Source organism: Schistocerca piceifrons, chromosome 4 (genome assembly GCF_021461385.2).
Source record: "Schistocerca piceifrons isolate TAMUIC-IGC-003096 chromosome 4, iqSchPice1.1, whole genome shotgun sequence".
Taxonomy (NCBI): Eukaryota; Metazoa; Arthropoda; class Insecta; order Orthoptera; family Acrididae; genus Schistocerca; species Schistocerca piceifrons.
The window spans coordinates 59,860,510-59,875,416 of record NC_060141.1 but is presented as its reverse complement, the minus strand read 5'-3'; the positions used below and the strand labels follow the sequence as shown (position 1 = coordinate 59,875,416).

General features: G+C 39.1%; 1 protein-coding gene across 9 annotated transcripts in view; it reads left to right on the top strand.

Annotated features, from left to right (window-relative positions):
- Window positions 1–14,907, top strand: part of LOC124796383 (transcriptional repressor CTCFL) — a 149,483-nt gene that overhangs the window by 113,693 nt on the left and 20,883 nt on the right. For all 9 annotated transcript variants that reach the window (XM_047260550.1, XM_047260549.1, XM_047260545.1 and 6 more), the window contains 2 exons: window positions 3,650–3,788; window positions 3,888–4,015. In XM_047260550.1, the coding sequence (XP_047116506.1) occupies window positions 3,650–3,788; window positions 3,888–4,015 (267 nt within the window). The remainder of the gene's footprint in view (window positions 1–3,649; window positions 3,789–3,887; window positions 4,016–14,907) is intronic.

The window sequence follows — 14,907 nt, the reverse complement described above, 5'->3', positions numbered from 1 at the left end:
GCTTTGAAGGGTTAGAAGCAGTATATCGGCAGAAGTTCTGTCAGGTTTTAAGATAGCCTAGCATAAGATAGCACTTAGAGCAGAGGTCGTGATATGAGTTTCTATGTAATTTAAACCCTTCCACTTCATCAAAAAAAGTATGAGAATCAGTCAGGAGGATATTTAGGAGAGCACTCAGAGCTATTTTGAATAACAGCACCCTAACTTCTAATCCAGAAGGTGTAACCCAAGCAGTGACGGAAAACTTCTTCCAAATCACCTACTCGGTGAGCCAAAGTCTCATATTACATCTGCACCTTGAAGCTTTGGAGGGGAAGAGGTTGAATTTTATGTCAACAATAAATTGTCACTAATCTGCCCTTTTAACGTCTGTTTAGAAACAGGCAGCCTCCAACAAAGCCATTTAGGATTTGAATACAAGAATACCTTGCAGATTTAAAAGTGCCACATATTGAGATTATGAATCAGTTTGAGTATATCGCCACCTTTGTTAATTAAAATAAACAGTCCAATTTTAGAAATGAAAAAACACAAGACATGGTATACATCTCATAAAATTGTAATTGAATTTTTAAAAACCATCACACCTTTATTGTTTTATATACCAAACAAAGTAAGAGTCTCACTTGCTGCTCCATTATTCTTCCACACAGTGCATTCCTGACATGTATAGCATGTGTTATGCGGAACTTTACATTATCCAAAAGATACTTGACAGGATGAGAGATTATCCTAGCAACTGGTTAGATTCTCTCCATTGCCCTCCAGTCAGCAGTGGAAATGTGGATGTTTCTGGTGCACCTATGTGATATGTATCCAACAGAGAAAATTATTTAGAAAATTCTAGACACTTTCCTGAACATTTGGAGTCAAGGAAAGGGAGTGTCTTTCTGTTAGGTATCAAAGCTAGGGATAACACAGTGTAAAATGATCAGACAATCATATCCACATATATACTCTTATCTTGTAGGAAGAAATATGAGTCAAGAAGGTTGGTTGCAAAAAATTAACAAGCTGTGAACAATAAACCCATTAGTCAACCATGGTGCACATCCTGTCAGCCACAGAAGTATAAAAAAAAACTGGAGCTTGTCAGACAGAATAAAGCTTGTGAGGCTTGCAAAGCAACTTTGTCTGTGCTGCATATTTGTATCAGTTGAATTTTATTTGTGAAAGAAAGGGTAGCCCTGGGGCTCTGTCATTAATATCATCTAATATGGCACAATTTTTACAAATTTTTTAAGTGCTGTGTTGTCCATAATCTATTAGGGGAACAATTTTTATGAGTAACAGAATGATTGGCTCATCCATATATTATCAATTAATTGGTTTGTCACATTAATCTATTGCACTTTTTGTCTTGTTATCTAATACCTTTACCCTTTACTGTTGATTTTATTTATTATTGATTTACAAATGTTTGAAGTCTGTAACACCAACATTTTGTCAACAACCATCCTCATATGCCTATTATAATTTTTAACTTTATAACAAAGGGCTTGCTCATTTGTAAAGGTGCAATGAAGAGGACATATTTATTTGTTATTCTGATATGCAGATTTCTTATTCTCCCCTTTCATAATATCATGCTCCAATCAGAACACTCTTCTTCATTCAGTGTTAATTTCCAACTGCTGAAAGAGAATGCAATGAAGTGATTCAAGACTCTGACAGCACCTAGGACAAGCAGTATTGGTGTTAGTGGGAACTGGAATATTCTCAGTTTGCATGTAATAAATTTTCTTGAGACCGAGAAGAACTTTATTTACGATCAGCACAGTTTTAGAAAGCATCACTTGTATGAACCTCAACTTGCCCATTTCTCACATAATATACTGTGAACTGTGGATGAAAGGCAACAGGCAGATTCTGTATTTTTAGATTTCTGAAAATCATTTGACACAGTGTCCGTTGCTGTCTGTTAACGAAGGTACAAGCATATCGAGTAGGTTCCCAGATATGGAGTGGCCCGAAGACTCCTTAAGTAATAGACAGCAAATGTTCATCAGAGACAGTGGTATCACCAAGAGTGTCCCAGGAAAGTGTGATAGGACTTATTAATTTCTTTATACATAAATGATCTGGTGGTCAGGGTGAGCAGCAGTTTGCAGTTGTTTGCTGATGATGCTGTGGTGTATGGGAAGATGTTGAAGTTGAGTGACTGTAGGAGAACTTGGACAAATTATCTAATTGGTATGATGAATGGCACCTAACCCTGAATGTAGAAACATGCAAATGAATGCAGATGAATTTAAAAAAATAAACAAAAACTAAAAATAAAGAAAAAACACACATGATTCAAATACAGCATTAGTAATGTTGTGTTTGACACAGTCATGTTGTTTAAACATCTGGGTGCAATGTTGCAAAGAAGTATGAAATGGAACAAGTACGTGAGGATTGTGGAAGGGAAGGTGAATGGTCGCCTTCGATTTATTGGGAGAATTTTAGGAAAGTGGTTCTTTTGTAAAGGAGAACAGATATAGGACGCTAATGCAACCTATTGTTGAGTATGCTCGAGTGTTTGGGATCTGTACCAGATCACATTAAAGAAAGACAAGGAAGCAGTTCAGAGGTGGGCTGCTAGATTTGTTACGGGTTGGTTTGAACATCATGCAAGTGTTACAAAAATGCTTTAGGAACTCGAATGGAAATCCCTGGTGCAAAGGCGACATTTTTTCGTGGAACGCTATTGAGAAAATTGAGAGAACAGGCATTTGAAGCTGACTGCTGAATGATTCTAATCCCGTCAACATACTTTCCATGTGAGAACCATGAAGATAAGAAACGAGAAATTTGTGTTCATATGGAGGCATACAGACAGTCGTTTTTCCCTTGCTCTATTTGCTAGTTGAACAGGAAAGGGAATGACTAGTAGTGGTACAGGGTACCCTCCGCCATGCAGTTTGTGGTTGATTGCAGAGCACACATGTAGACGTAGATGTAGATGTAGACCCAGAGTAGTGGCTTTCCTTGCTCTTCAAATTTTGGGACTATCAGTTGTTCATAATGAACTGCTGATTTGTGGAAAACTGTTTTATACTGTAATGATGTAAGTTGCTCATCATTTTGAGTGTCACCTGCCCTTTTCTTTTGATTTCACAGTAATGATAAGTATTGTCATGGAATGCCCACAGACTGAGACAATACTTGGACAAGCAGCATTGGTGTCTTCAAAGTTTGGAGATGTCAGTTCTCACTGCAGGTTTTTCCCAAGAGTCAACTTTCCTCATTTTCCTGAACAGTGTCAGTGGCAGTCTATAAAAAACTGTTCTTGCGTGTCTGTGGAACATTGTCTCATTAAAACTGCTTGTTCATTTCACCCCTTTGAGTGCCCTAAAATAAAATTCATTATCATCATTATATTAATCATTAAATAGTGTTGGTTTTGACCTAGATTATGTGTTAACATAATGTGACAGCAAATCGCATTATAAAAAAGGCTAGTGAAGAGAGATCAGCACTTGTAACGTGAAAATGCTGAAAAATAAAAATTTTCACCACATCTCTTTTTTTATACATAATCTGTTAGAATTAATGTGCTACTTTTTTTTGTTAAATCTTCATGTTTGAAAATAAATAATTTCATAAACTTGAGTATTGATGCAGATATTTTGTAACATTATGATTTTTTTTTTAATTGCTTCAGGATGGTGATGGAGATGACCAAACAGTTGCTGTAGTAACTGGAGATCCCAACCATATTCAGGGCCATAACGTTGGTATCCACGCAGGGGACAGTGATGACGAAGGCATACTGAGTACTCAGCACATAGCAACTGAGTCCAGTGAGTTAATAATTGAATTGCTCATCAGAATCATTAAATACCTTGTGTAATGCCCTGCATGTGTGAAGCAGCAAGCAGTACATTTTCACATGCTTTCAGGTCTGACAGACGATGAAGATGTCATACACACACTCCAGGGAAGCAGAAAATTGTCGAGAAAAGATGCCCTTGCCATTAGGAAAAGAATTGAAAGTGAAAAGGATGTACAAACATGTTTTGGATTTGATGTAAGTATTAAAACTCTCTCTCTCTCTCTCTCTCTCCCTCCCTCCCTCCCTCCCTCCCTCCCTCCCTCCCTCCCTCTCTCCCGCTCTCTCTCTCTCTCTCTCTCTCTCTCTCTCTGTGTGTGTGTGTGTGTGTGTGTGTGTGTGTGTGTGTGTGTGTGTGTGTGTGTGTTATATATACAATCTCCTGGTGTTGTACAGAATCCCATTTTTAGCGTGATGAGATGCTCATTAACTTAAATATCTCAGGATCTGTCTGACATACTTTCAGATTGATTGTGACCTACCTGTACTCTTCATCCTTGTTGAAACTGTTAATAAGATAAAAATATTGAATACTAGCTTGCAACACTGAGAACTGAGACACCTGAATCAGCTCTGTGTGGCAATTTAATTACATATGACATATGGTATGTTGCACTGCTAAACTGGGCCTATCAGTTATCCACACCCACTTAGCCAAATATTGCACTGCTTCTCATCTGTCATCTTTGACACAAAATGCACAAGTAAGTAACACATGGATCCGCAAAGAACAGACTTGATCTAGTTACAGAAATATATGCCATATATTGCTCACCTCGAATTAAGCTGATATATCGTCAAGAGTGGCACCTGACCAGAGAAACAAGTGGCAAAACCCTTCTGAGAAAAGATTGTAGTCGGATGAGATCCTTTAATGAAAGTGATATAGTGTCAAGAAGAATAAAATTGAAAATCATTCTGACTGTTGAGTTTCGTGCATTGTGGAGCTGCTGCCATTCTTTCTGTCTTACTACTGTTTTGGTTATGTACATTTTTTGTGTAATCCAGCCTGCAGCATGCGTGCAGAAAACACAATCCTTACCTGTGTCATTTACTCTTTACTGTTCAACAATGCAATGAATGGCTACCCAATACTGAATAGTGTCACATTCGTTTGTATACTCACTGATTCTTCTATCATGTGACAGTGCTGTAGTGCCCAATCAGAATGATTTCTTCATGAAAGTATGTTATTTAGTGTAATTACTTTTGTTACTACTTAATCAAAAACTGAAGCTGTATTCAAACTGAACTGAAGATGTGCTCCTAAGTAATATTGAAATTGTATTTACCATTGCTGATGAGGAAAGATGCACATATTCATTTTTGCAATCTCTTGTTTCATATGCTGTATGTGCTTACTCTTAAACAGATTTTCTATGCAGTTTACAAGCCATTTTAGATGATTACAGGAATAGTTCTTTAATTTTGTGTGTAAAATTCTCAGCAGTCAACATAAAACATTCAGACTGTTGTAACTGAATCTTGATTGAGTTAACACAGCTCCAGTCATTGAGTTAAATTGTTTGTGTTTATATGTAAATTCACTATGGGTTTCAACGTGTCTGAGACACTTATTGCACCTGTGCCATATGTAGTTGGAGAATGGTTATTGCTATAAAAGGAATGGTATCAAACCACAATACAGTTTTGACACTTCACAGATGTCAGTAATGAAATCAACTAGTTTGTCATAATACCGCTTGGTTTACACTGAACATAGGCTGTGCAATTCTAAGACAGAATAATGGCAGAAAAGAGAGAGACAGGCCATCTGTCTCAGCTGTAGACTTGGCTGTCCATGGACATTTCCAGTAATATTCAGAAATATTGCTACACCTATCACAGTTACCAAAATACAGACATGGGCCAAGTTTTGACTGTCATTTATCATGCATATTTACTCAATTAAACTTCATCTCTTTCCAAGTTCTACCACATACAATCCACTGTGGTTCAACATTTTATCAGATCTGTGCAACATTTTATCATTACTGAATCAGTATTTTACATCTTTAGTGCCCATCTTAGTGCAGTAACTCTTCTGAATAACGGACATCTGCAGGGAAAATAAAAATGTCTGCTTTTAAGAAGTGTCCGCTATTTAGAAAAGGATAAAAGTACAGTATACAATACACTAAATTCAATGTACTGTAGACAGGAAAGTGCCGTACTACTGTGTAAGTCAAGTAGTGAAAATTTGTCTGTATTTAAGTACAGTACAAGAGTAACAAATCCCCATATGCTATTATAATACAGTATTAAAATTTCTTTCATGCATTCTGTATGGTTGGTTTGAAATAATAACATATTTTTATCTGAATTAGAGAGTCATTTGTAATTGTATTCTCAGTATGTGTTTCAGCAGCTAACATTAAACCGAGTCCCTCTTCATCATTTCCCACTAAAAAGTAGTGTTTCAGTGTTCTTACCTCTTCCACTACCTGCAACTTGAAAGTGGAGTAAAGTCTAGTTCAGTGACGTCATCATCTTCATCATTTTGTTATCCATTCTCGCCACACAATTCTTGATGAAGCTTTTATATTAGTTCAGTTACATTAGCTGATGTACTGTCTGTCAATAGTGTGAGGTTATTATCTGCAATAGCTATAAAATTTCATTGTAATCAAATAGTAAACTTACAAGTACATCATTTTTTGACATAGTCTCCGTGCGTTTCAACACACTTGGTCCATCATTGTACAAGCTTCCTGTTGCTCTGATAAAAGAAGGTTCTCGGTTGAGCTGCGAGCCACGAATGCATCACTTCTTTCACTGCTTCGTCCGAGGCAAATCAACGGCCCTTTAATGCCTGTTTGAGTGGACGAAACGAGTGATAGTCGGAAGGGGCAAGATCGGGACTATTTGGGGGGGGGGGGGGTGATCCAGTACTTCAAATTTGAGTTTCTGGAGCGTTTTAACAGTGTGGGCAGCAGTATGTGGACGAGCATTGTCGTGCAACAACACAACGCCTTTTGACGCCAATCCTCAGCATCTGCTTCAAATTGCAGGCTTTCGCCTGGCAGTAAGCATCTCACTGTAACATCCACTGTTTATTGTTATGCCCCTTTTCCCCTAATGTTCCAGTACTGGACGTTGTGCGTCCCAAAAAACCTTAAGCATCAATTTTCCTGCAGGCAGTTGGGTCTTGAGCTTTTTCTTACACGGCGAATTTCGCTGTTTCCATTCCATACTCTGCCGTTTACTCTCTGGCTCGTAATGGTGGATCCATGTTTCATCACCAGCAATGATCCTGTCTAAGAAGTTGTCCCCTTCATTACCATAGCAATCCAAATGTTTTTTGCAGATGTCCATGCGTGTTTGTACATGCAACTGTGGGAGTTGTTTTGGGACCCGTCTTGCACAAACTTAATGAAACCCAAGTCTGTTGTGGATGATTTTGTATGCAGAACCGTGACTAATTTTCAGACGATGCACCACTTCGTCAATAGTTAATTATCTGTCTAAGAGAATCATTTCACGTGAACGCTGAATGGTTTCTTCGTTTGTGGCAGTAAATGTTCGCCTGGCTCCTTCATCGTGCATAACACTTGTGCAATCATTTCAGAATTTTTCAATCCATTCATAGACACTCTGTTGTGACAAAACACTGTTCCCATACTGTACCAAAAGTCTTTGATTAATTTCGGTTCCTGATACACCTTCCAACCACAAAAAATGGATCACTGAACGTTGCTCTTCTCTGGTGCAAATAGACAGCAGAGCAGCTATGATTAACAGCATGGCAGGAATAATGAAACTATCCTAGCAGCTTGAAAATTGCAGAGATAAAACAACAAATAAATAAAGCTTGCGTCATCAATGTAAAATGACAGTACTACCAAAAAAAACCATAAATATACCTAAATTTGCAGATAATAATTGACTTACCCTCGTACATAATTGAGATTGGCTTATCCCTCAGATCTACCAAATTCCTCTACTCAAGTGTGAAGTTCACACTCACGTTTTAGTTGAAGTTGTTTCTTCAACACCATTGTAAAACACTAACACACAGTCATTAAAAATGGACCCTGCCTTCTTGAAACATTTGCTGGTTATAGTGGATGTTACTTGCTTTGAGGCTGTATAAATCCACAGAATTGCATCCGATACACTAATAGGTTTTGCAAGTTCATGTCCAGATTCAACATTGTCCATTTGAGACTAAATACATCTTAACAATTTTTATCTGTAAATACTTAGAAATTTCAAATGAAGTTTTGAATAATCCCCAGGTCCAGCAGTTGGCAACATGAAGTTGAATTTCGTGGCATTATCCATAAACAAAATCACTTCCCTCCTTTGTCTTTCCATTCTTCTATTAATTGCCAGCAATCATTCAGTTGTTATTGCTCTCTTTATCCAAGATCGTTTATTAGCATACCAATCCACGTTAAATTTACTGAAACCAATATCTGTAAAACATGTAGGCAGCGCAGCCTTACCAATTATTAAAGGCTTTTCAAATTCACCTATCGTATTAACACAGTAGAACAGTGAGTCAATCTTGTGAAATTTAGCACCCTGAACAATTTTCAGCTTTCAGGGCCATTGTTTTACCAGGAAGAGTTCTTAAGAAAAGACCAGTCTCGTCACAGTTCAAAATGTTTGTTTCTTCATAACCCTCACTAATTCCTGTTACCCTTTTTTGCCAGTCTGACACAATGTTTTCGTCCACTGGACTGGATTCATCACACACAATGAGAAAAGAGATTTGTGTCCACTCCTCTAAATTTGTCAAGCAACCTACAAATACTTTAAAATTGTTAAGCCCTAACTCCTTGGTGATTGTGAGGGCTGTCTCGTGGATCAGAGGTATACTAATTGGCAAGTTATTGCTTTGAGCACAGCAGAACCATTCAGAAGTCATATTGTCAACTTTAAGCCTGGTGTGTTGGGAAAAGCACATTTAGTGATAAGGGTGTCATTTCCAGTCCATGATTTCAGAAGACCATTTTTGTTTCTTAAAATGTCATTGATCTGTGTTTTTCCAACAGCAGACCTTGTGGCTATATCTCATAACACTAAGTTTTTCTTTTTGGTAGACATTGACTGTATAACCCATTTCATTCAACATTAACCGTTTCCCTTTTTGTGACATCTTAGACCTCTTTCGCTTGAAGTCAGCTACAGTGTGCAGTTTATGCCCCCTTTACATGGAACCACTGAGAAGCGCTTCTTGGTGGCACTTCTGCTGGCAAAACACTGGTTTAAATGGGCACCTCCACCCATGCCTTCTGCGGTGCTTGGTGGCAGACTCTCCACCAGTGGCACGGATTGAGCAGCCAAGCAGTGTGTTGGCACATATGAAATGTCAGCACGTGAAGTCAGCATAGCAGTAGCAGTGTCATCAAAGCCATTCATGACAATATCAAAGCTGTTAACAGCAACAGCTGCAACTGTTCTCAATGGCGGCAGGCCGTGCCGTGCCATGCCGTGTGAAGGCATGCATGATTATGATTGTTGCCGGTTAACTTACAACTGTCACTTTCATATTGTCCATTATTTGGAAGTTTTAATTGTTGTTGGAAGATGCATTTCAGTGTCCATATCCATTATTGAGAATGTCCACTGTCCGGAAGAGTTTTACCGTAAGGGCTAATGTTGTTTGGCAAGGGGATTTTAAAATGTCTGCTGTTGAGAGGAGTCTGCTCTTGGGAAATACCTGTTAAAGGAAGTTTTACCATACATTAATCATAATGCCCCTGGAAATGCTTTTTTAATTGTATTGCCAATATTGCTGTTGTGCATTAGTTTCACATTCTATCATGAACCTGACAAAAGTCATTGGCCCATTGGTTAATGGCTTCCATCTGATATCAGCTGAGTACACTGAATCTTAAAAGACTTTAGAAAGTTGAGAACATATCATACTTTTTTCACATGTAAAGGTGCATTAAATATACATGTACTGTGCCTCTGCAAGATGGTGTGTGCTCTGCCACAGACTAACAATTTTGCATAGCATATTTCTATATCTGTTGTAAATCCCAAATTACATACAATTCATATCTGGTAATTTGATGACTTTTATCTGTTATAAAAAACATCACTGTGAAAGACAAGATCAGTTTGCTCATATGTCTGCTACGACTCTCCAATATTTTATTGTTCATTCCATCTTCTCCTGCATTAATGTATTGTGTAAATGTAACCAACCACTAAGATAGGTGGTGCTGCTGTGCCCAGCTAAATTCATTGAAGCAGATTCATACATAACCTGCCATAATATATTTTCTGATCGCTTATACTACTTTAAAATAGAAATTATTCTTAAACTTCATTTATGGCTTATTTTTTCTATGTCCTTATCTACATTTGAATGAGATGAACCTGCACTACCCACAAAGCCTATGAAAAGATTACCCATAACATTTTTTTTTTTAAACCACACTCTTGAAACTCCTAGTATGTGTAGTACTGTAACAGACTCAATCGCCGCTGCCTCCTCCTCCTCCTCCTCCTCCTCCCCCCCCCCCCCCCATCACCCCCCACTCCTCCTGCCAACCCAAGGTACAATTTACATGATCCTGTTTAGAATCTGTTGCCAGCTTTTCTGATTATGGCCCATAGTAGATAGGAAAGCTGGAGTTCCTCATTCTTGTCCTGATGGGTCAATCAGGCCAAACTGATCGGCATGTCGTCCTCTGCCAACGATATCATCGGATGCAGTATGGAAGCACATGTGGTCAGCACACTGCTCTCCTGGTTGTCGTCAGGTTTCTTGACCTTAGAACAGCTACTAATTGGTCGAGTAGCTCATAAGTTGGCCTCTCTAGGCGGTACCACTCCCTCCAATCAAGGAACAATCCCTGGCAGTGCTGGTAACTGAACACGAGTCCCCCGCATGACCATCAGCTCAGTGGCCCACACTGCAGTTTAATGCACATTATTAAACAACAGACCATACATTTCATTATATGCTATTTCGTATTGACAGATATTGAAGTCCCTTAAGGATGACTGCCAGACACAAACTTGTTTTGAGAAGAAATTCATTTTAAATAAACTGCAAGCATATTCCACTGAATTGGCTATGAAGGAACATTTATGGTAAAAATATTTAGCCCCCCTTCTGACTATAATCTATCATAAATCCCTTGAACAAAAAACCATGCCCAATTCTCAGAAAAAAGTACAGTTTACACCCATCTGCATGAAGGCTAAAAGTAGTAATCCACAAAACTTCTGTCCAGTATCCTTGAAATCAGTTTGTTGTAGCACCTTAGAAATATTCTAAGCTCAAATGTAATGAGGTATCTCAAACAGAATTACCTCCTCAATGCCAACTGGTATGGGTTCCAAAAACATTGACCATGTGAGGCTCAACTTGCATTATTCTCACATGACATACTGGAAGCTTTGGATCAAGGCAGTCAGGTAGGTGCTTTGACTCAGTACCACACCTACGCTTATTGTCAAATGTAAGATCATATGCAATATCAAGTGAAATTTGTGACTGAATTGAGGAGTTCTTGGTAGGGAGGACGAAGCATATTATCTTGTATGGAGAGTCATCATCAGGTGCAGAAGAGGTGTGCCCCAGGGAAGTGTGTTAGGACCCTTGATGTTTATTTTATGTGTTAATGACCTCCAGACAATATTAACATTAAAATTAGGTTTTTTGCTTATGATGCAGTTATCAATAATGAAATAGTATCTGAAAGAAGCTGCATAGGTATCCAGTCAGGTCTTGATAAGATTTCATTGTGGTGCAAAGATTGGTAACCTGCTTTAAATGTTCAAAAAAGTAAAATTGTGCACTCCACAAAACAAAGAAACATAGTATCCTATGACTACCAGTGACTCACAGTTGGAATCAGCCAACTCATACATATACCTGGATGTAACACTTTGTAGGGATATGGAATGGAATGATCATTTAGGTTCAGTCATGGACAAAGCAGGTGGTATTGACAGAACACAGGGGATGTGGAATCGGTCTACAAAGGAGGCTGCTTATAAATCACCCAGTTCTAGAATACTGCTCAAGTGTGTGGGACCCGTACCAAATAGGACTAACAAGGCATATTGAACTTGTAAAGAGAAGGGCAGTACAAATGGTGACAGTTTTGCTTGATTTATGGGAGAGTGTCACAGAGATACAAAAAAACTGAACTGGAAGACTCTTGAAGATAGACGTAAACCATGCCGAGAAAGTCCGTTAAAAAAGTTTCAAGAACTGGCTTTAAACAATGACTCTAGGAATATACTACAATCCCTTATGTATCACTCACATAGGCATCTGAAGATAATATTAGAATAATTACTGCACACACGGAGGTATTCAGACCATCATTCTCCATGCGCTTCGTACGTGAATCGAATGGGAAGACACACTAATAAAGGGTACAGTTGGATGTACCCTCTGCCATGCACCGCACAGTGGTCTACAGAGTGTAGATGTAGATGTTGCTGTTAAAACTGTGCTGGATTTAATATTGAACCCAGCTACAAGCAGTGTGCTACCTATTAGTCAACCCAAACATCCCTCACAGGTTGAATGAAAGCTTAAATCTGCAAATCCATTACACCTTTTCCTCTCTAGTAACATAGAGACTCCCTCTCCTTCTCCTTCCCTCCCCCTCCTCCCTCCCCCTCGCCGTCCCTCCCCCTCCTCCCTCCCCCTCGCCCTCCCCCTCGCCCTCCCTCCCCCTCCTCCCTCCCCCTCGCCCTCCCCCCCTCCTCCCTCCCCCTTGCCCTCCCTCCCCCTCCCCACCCCTCCTCACTCTCCTGTTCCCCTTCCCATGAAGGAGAATTTACTTCATGCATACATACTACTCAAATGAAATTTAAGTTAGTTACACATCATCAAGGGAAGAGCCACTGCATAAATATAGTAAATGCCAGTGTATAACTTCTTGCTCTAGCATTGTTCCTATGTGCTTGATTTTTAGAAATTAGATGGATACTTTCAATTGGCAACAAAAATACCTTGCTCTTGAATGTACTGCTGTACAGTTGGAATGCGCACATATTTGTTCCACCATTTGAATTAGAAGGATCTCTCTGGAGGTTTCAGGTATGATGATAACTTGTTCTGCAATACATTCATTTATAAGGATTCCCCCTAGACTGAACAGTTTTTGTGTCAGTCTGATGGCTGCTGTGATGGCTCTACTTTCTTTGTATTTGCTTCTTTTCCCTTTTCTCCTTGATTTCAAGTCTTCTGAAATCTGTAATAATTTCCAGTCTTCTGAAATCTGTAGTTTCCTTTTATTACCTCTTCCCCTTTGCCCTCGTCTAACTTGCTGACTGCACCTAGCTGTGCACCCTCTCTCGACTTTTTCCCTGTATGCTCCCACAAGCAGCAGTTTACCATCCCCTCTCCCCTACCCAGCTATGCCTCCTCCTTACCCCCACCATCTGGTTTCTTCTCCCATCATGCACTGCTGCTCGCAGTGTGGTTTCAGCAGCCAGAGAATGCAGTTTTGTGTGTGTGTGTGTGTGTGTGTGTGTGTGTGTGTGTGTGTGTGTGTGGGTGGTCTGTCTCTAATGATGGCCTTGTTGGCCAAGAGCTATCCGTCTGACAGTCTTTTTGTTATGCCTATCTGGAGTCGGCATCTCCGCTATAAGGCAAGTAGCCACTATCCTTTTCATAATATTGTTACATTCCATCCTGGTTTTCCATTCTTGTATTTCTTTTATTACTTTTATACATTATTTTTACATCACCATCACTCAAGGAATAGGGTTGTCAGGCTGTTCAGATGAGCATTATTTCATCGATCTTCCAGGGTCTCGCATATTGGTAGGTTTTTATCCTCTGATATACATTCATATCACAGTGCGTCTTACATTTTTCTTTATTAGCTCAACAGTGAGCACCCTTGAAGGCAGGCTGTTCCATCTGGAGTACATCTCCGCATGCACATGTGGACCGGGGGCTGTGATGGACAAGAACTGAGGCATGGCAGTCAGGTGGATGGGCCACAGTGTACATGATCTCACTGCTCTGGTCGAGGACAGGGGGTGGAAGTTACCAAGTGGCTCACATATGCACAGAACACATATGATAGGGCTACCTGTGGCCGACAGGTTTCCTGTCTAGTAACTGTAATGAAATCAGCCCTGAAAAAATTTGAATGTTGAATTGAGTGTGACTCAGATGGGGAATGTCTGAAGTAAAATTTGATGATTTTAAACTCAAAGGAATGTGTCTTTACTACCAAAGTTACAGTAAAAGTCATGTTCAAGTATAGTAAACAAAACCCTAAAATCGTATATATTACAAAAATCTCATGAATATCTTTTAAAATGATCGACATCTACATGACTTCTCCACAGTTCACATTTAAATGTTGGGCTCAGGGTTCCTCCAACCACCTTCACACTATTTCTCTACTGTTCCCCATGTGGGAAAAATGAGTACTTAATTCTTTCTGTACGAGCTCTGCCTTCTCTTATTTTATAGCGTTGATCATTTGTTTCCTATGTAGGTCAACAACAGTAAAATATTTTTACTGTTGCCAACCTACAAAACATTTTTGCATTCAGAGGAAAAAACTAGTGATTGAAATTTCTTGAAAAGATCTCGTCACAATAAAAAATTCTTCTGCTTCAAAGATTACCAACGCAACTTGCTTATCACATCCATTACTCAAACATGATGGTCAAACAAATTGTACTATCACTCAATAGAATCCACAAAAGCAAGTAAGATCACTCATTGCTTTGAAAATGCTGCAGCATGACAAGTTCCAGAACATAACTGTAGTCGTACAGTTGTCAGATTTAAAGTTCCCACTGTGTTTAGAACTTAAACCAGTGGGAACTAACCTGCTTTATGCCAGTTGGTCAGAGCCCAGAAACTAAAGACAGATGCCACAGATTGCACACATTGCAAAATACAACATTTAAATACATAGAATTGTTCCCCGGGAAATATTTAAAGTGCCATACAATAGCTACCAAAATAGAGGAGGAGAGTGACGGAGCTAGCAGACAGTAATGGTAGACAAATGGTAATATGTCAAAACAATGACAGTGTGAAACTTTGAGTCCACTTGCTGTAAAACTAAGTTTATTCAAAGAAACGTCCATCTGATAAGTGGAATTATATTTAAAATGATCGAAACTGCTTTTCG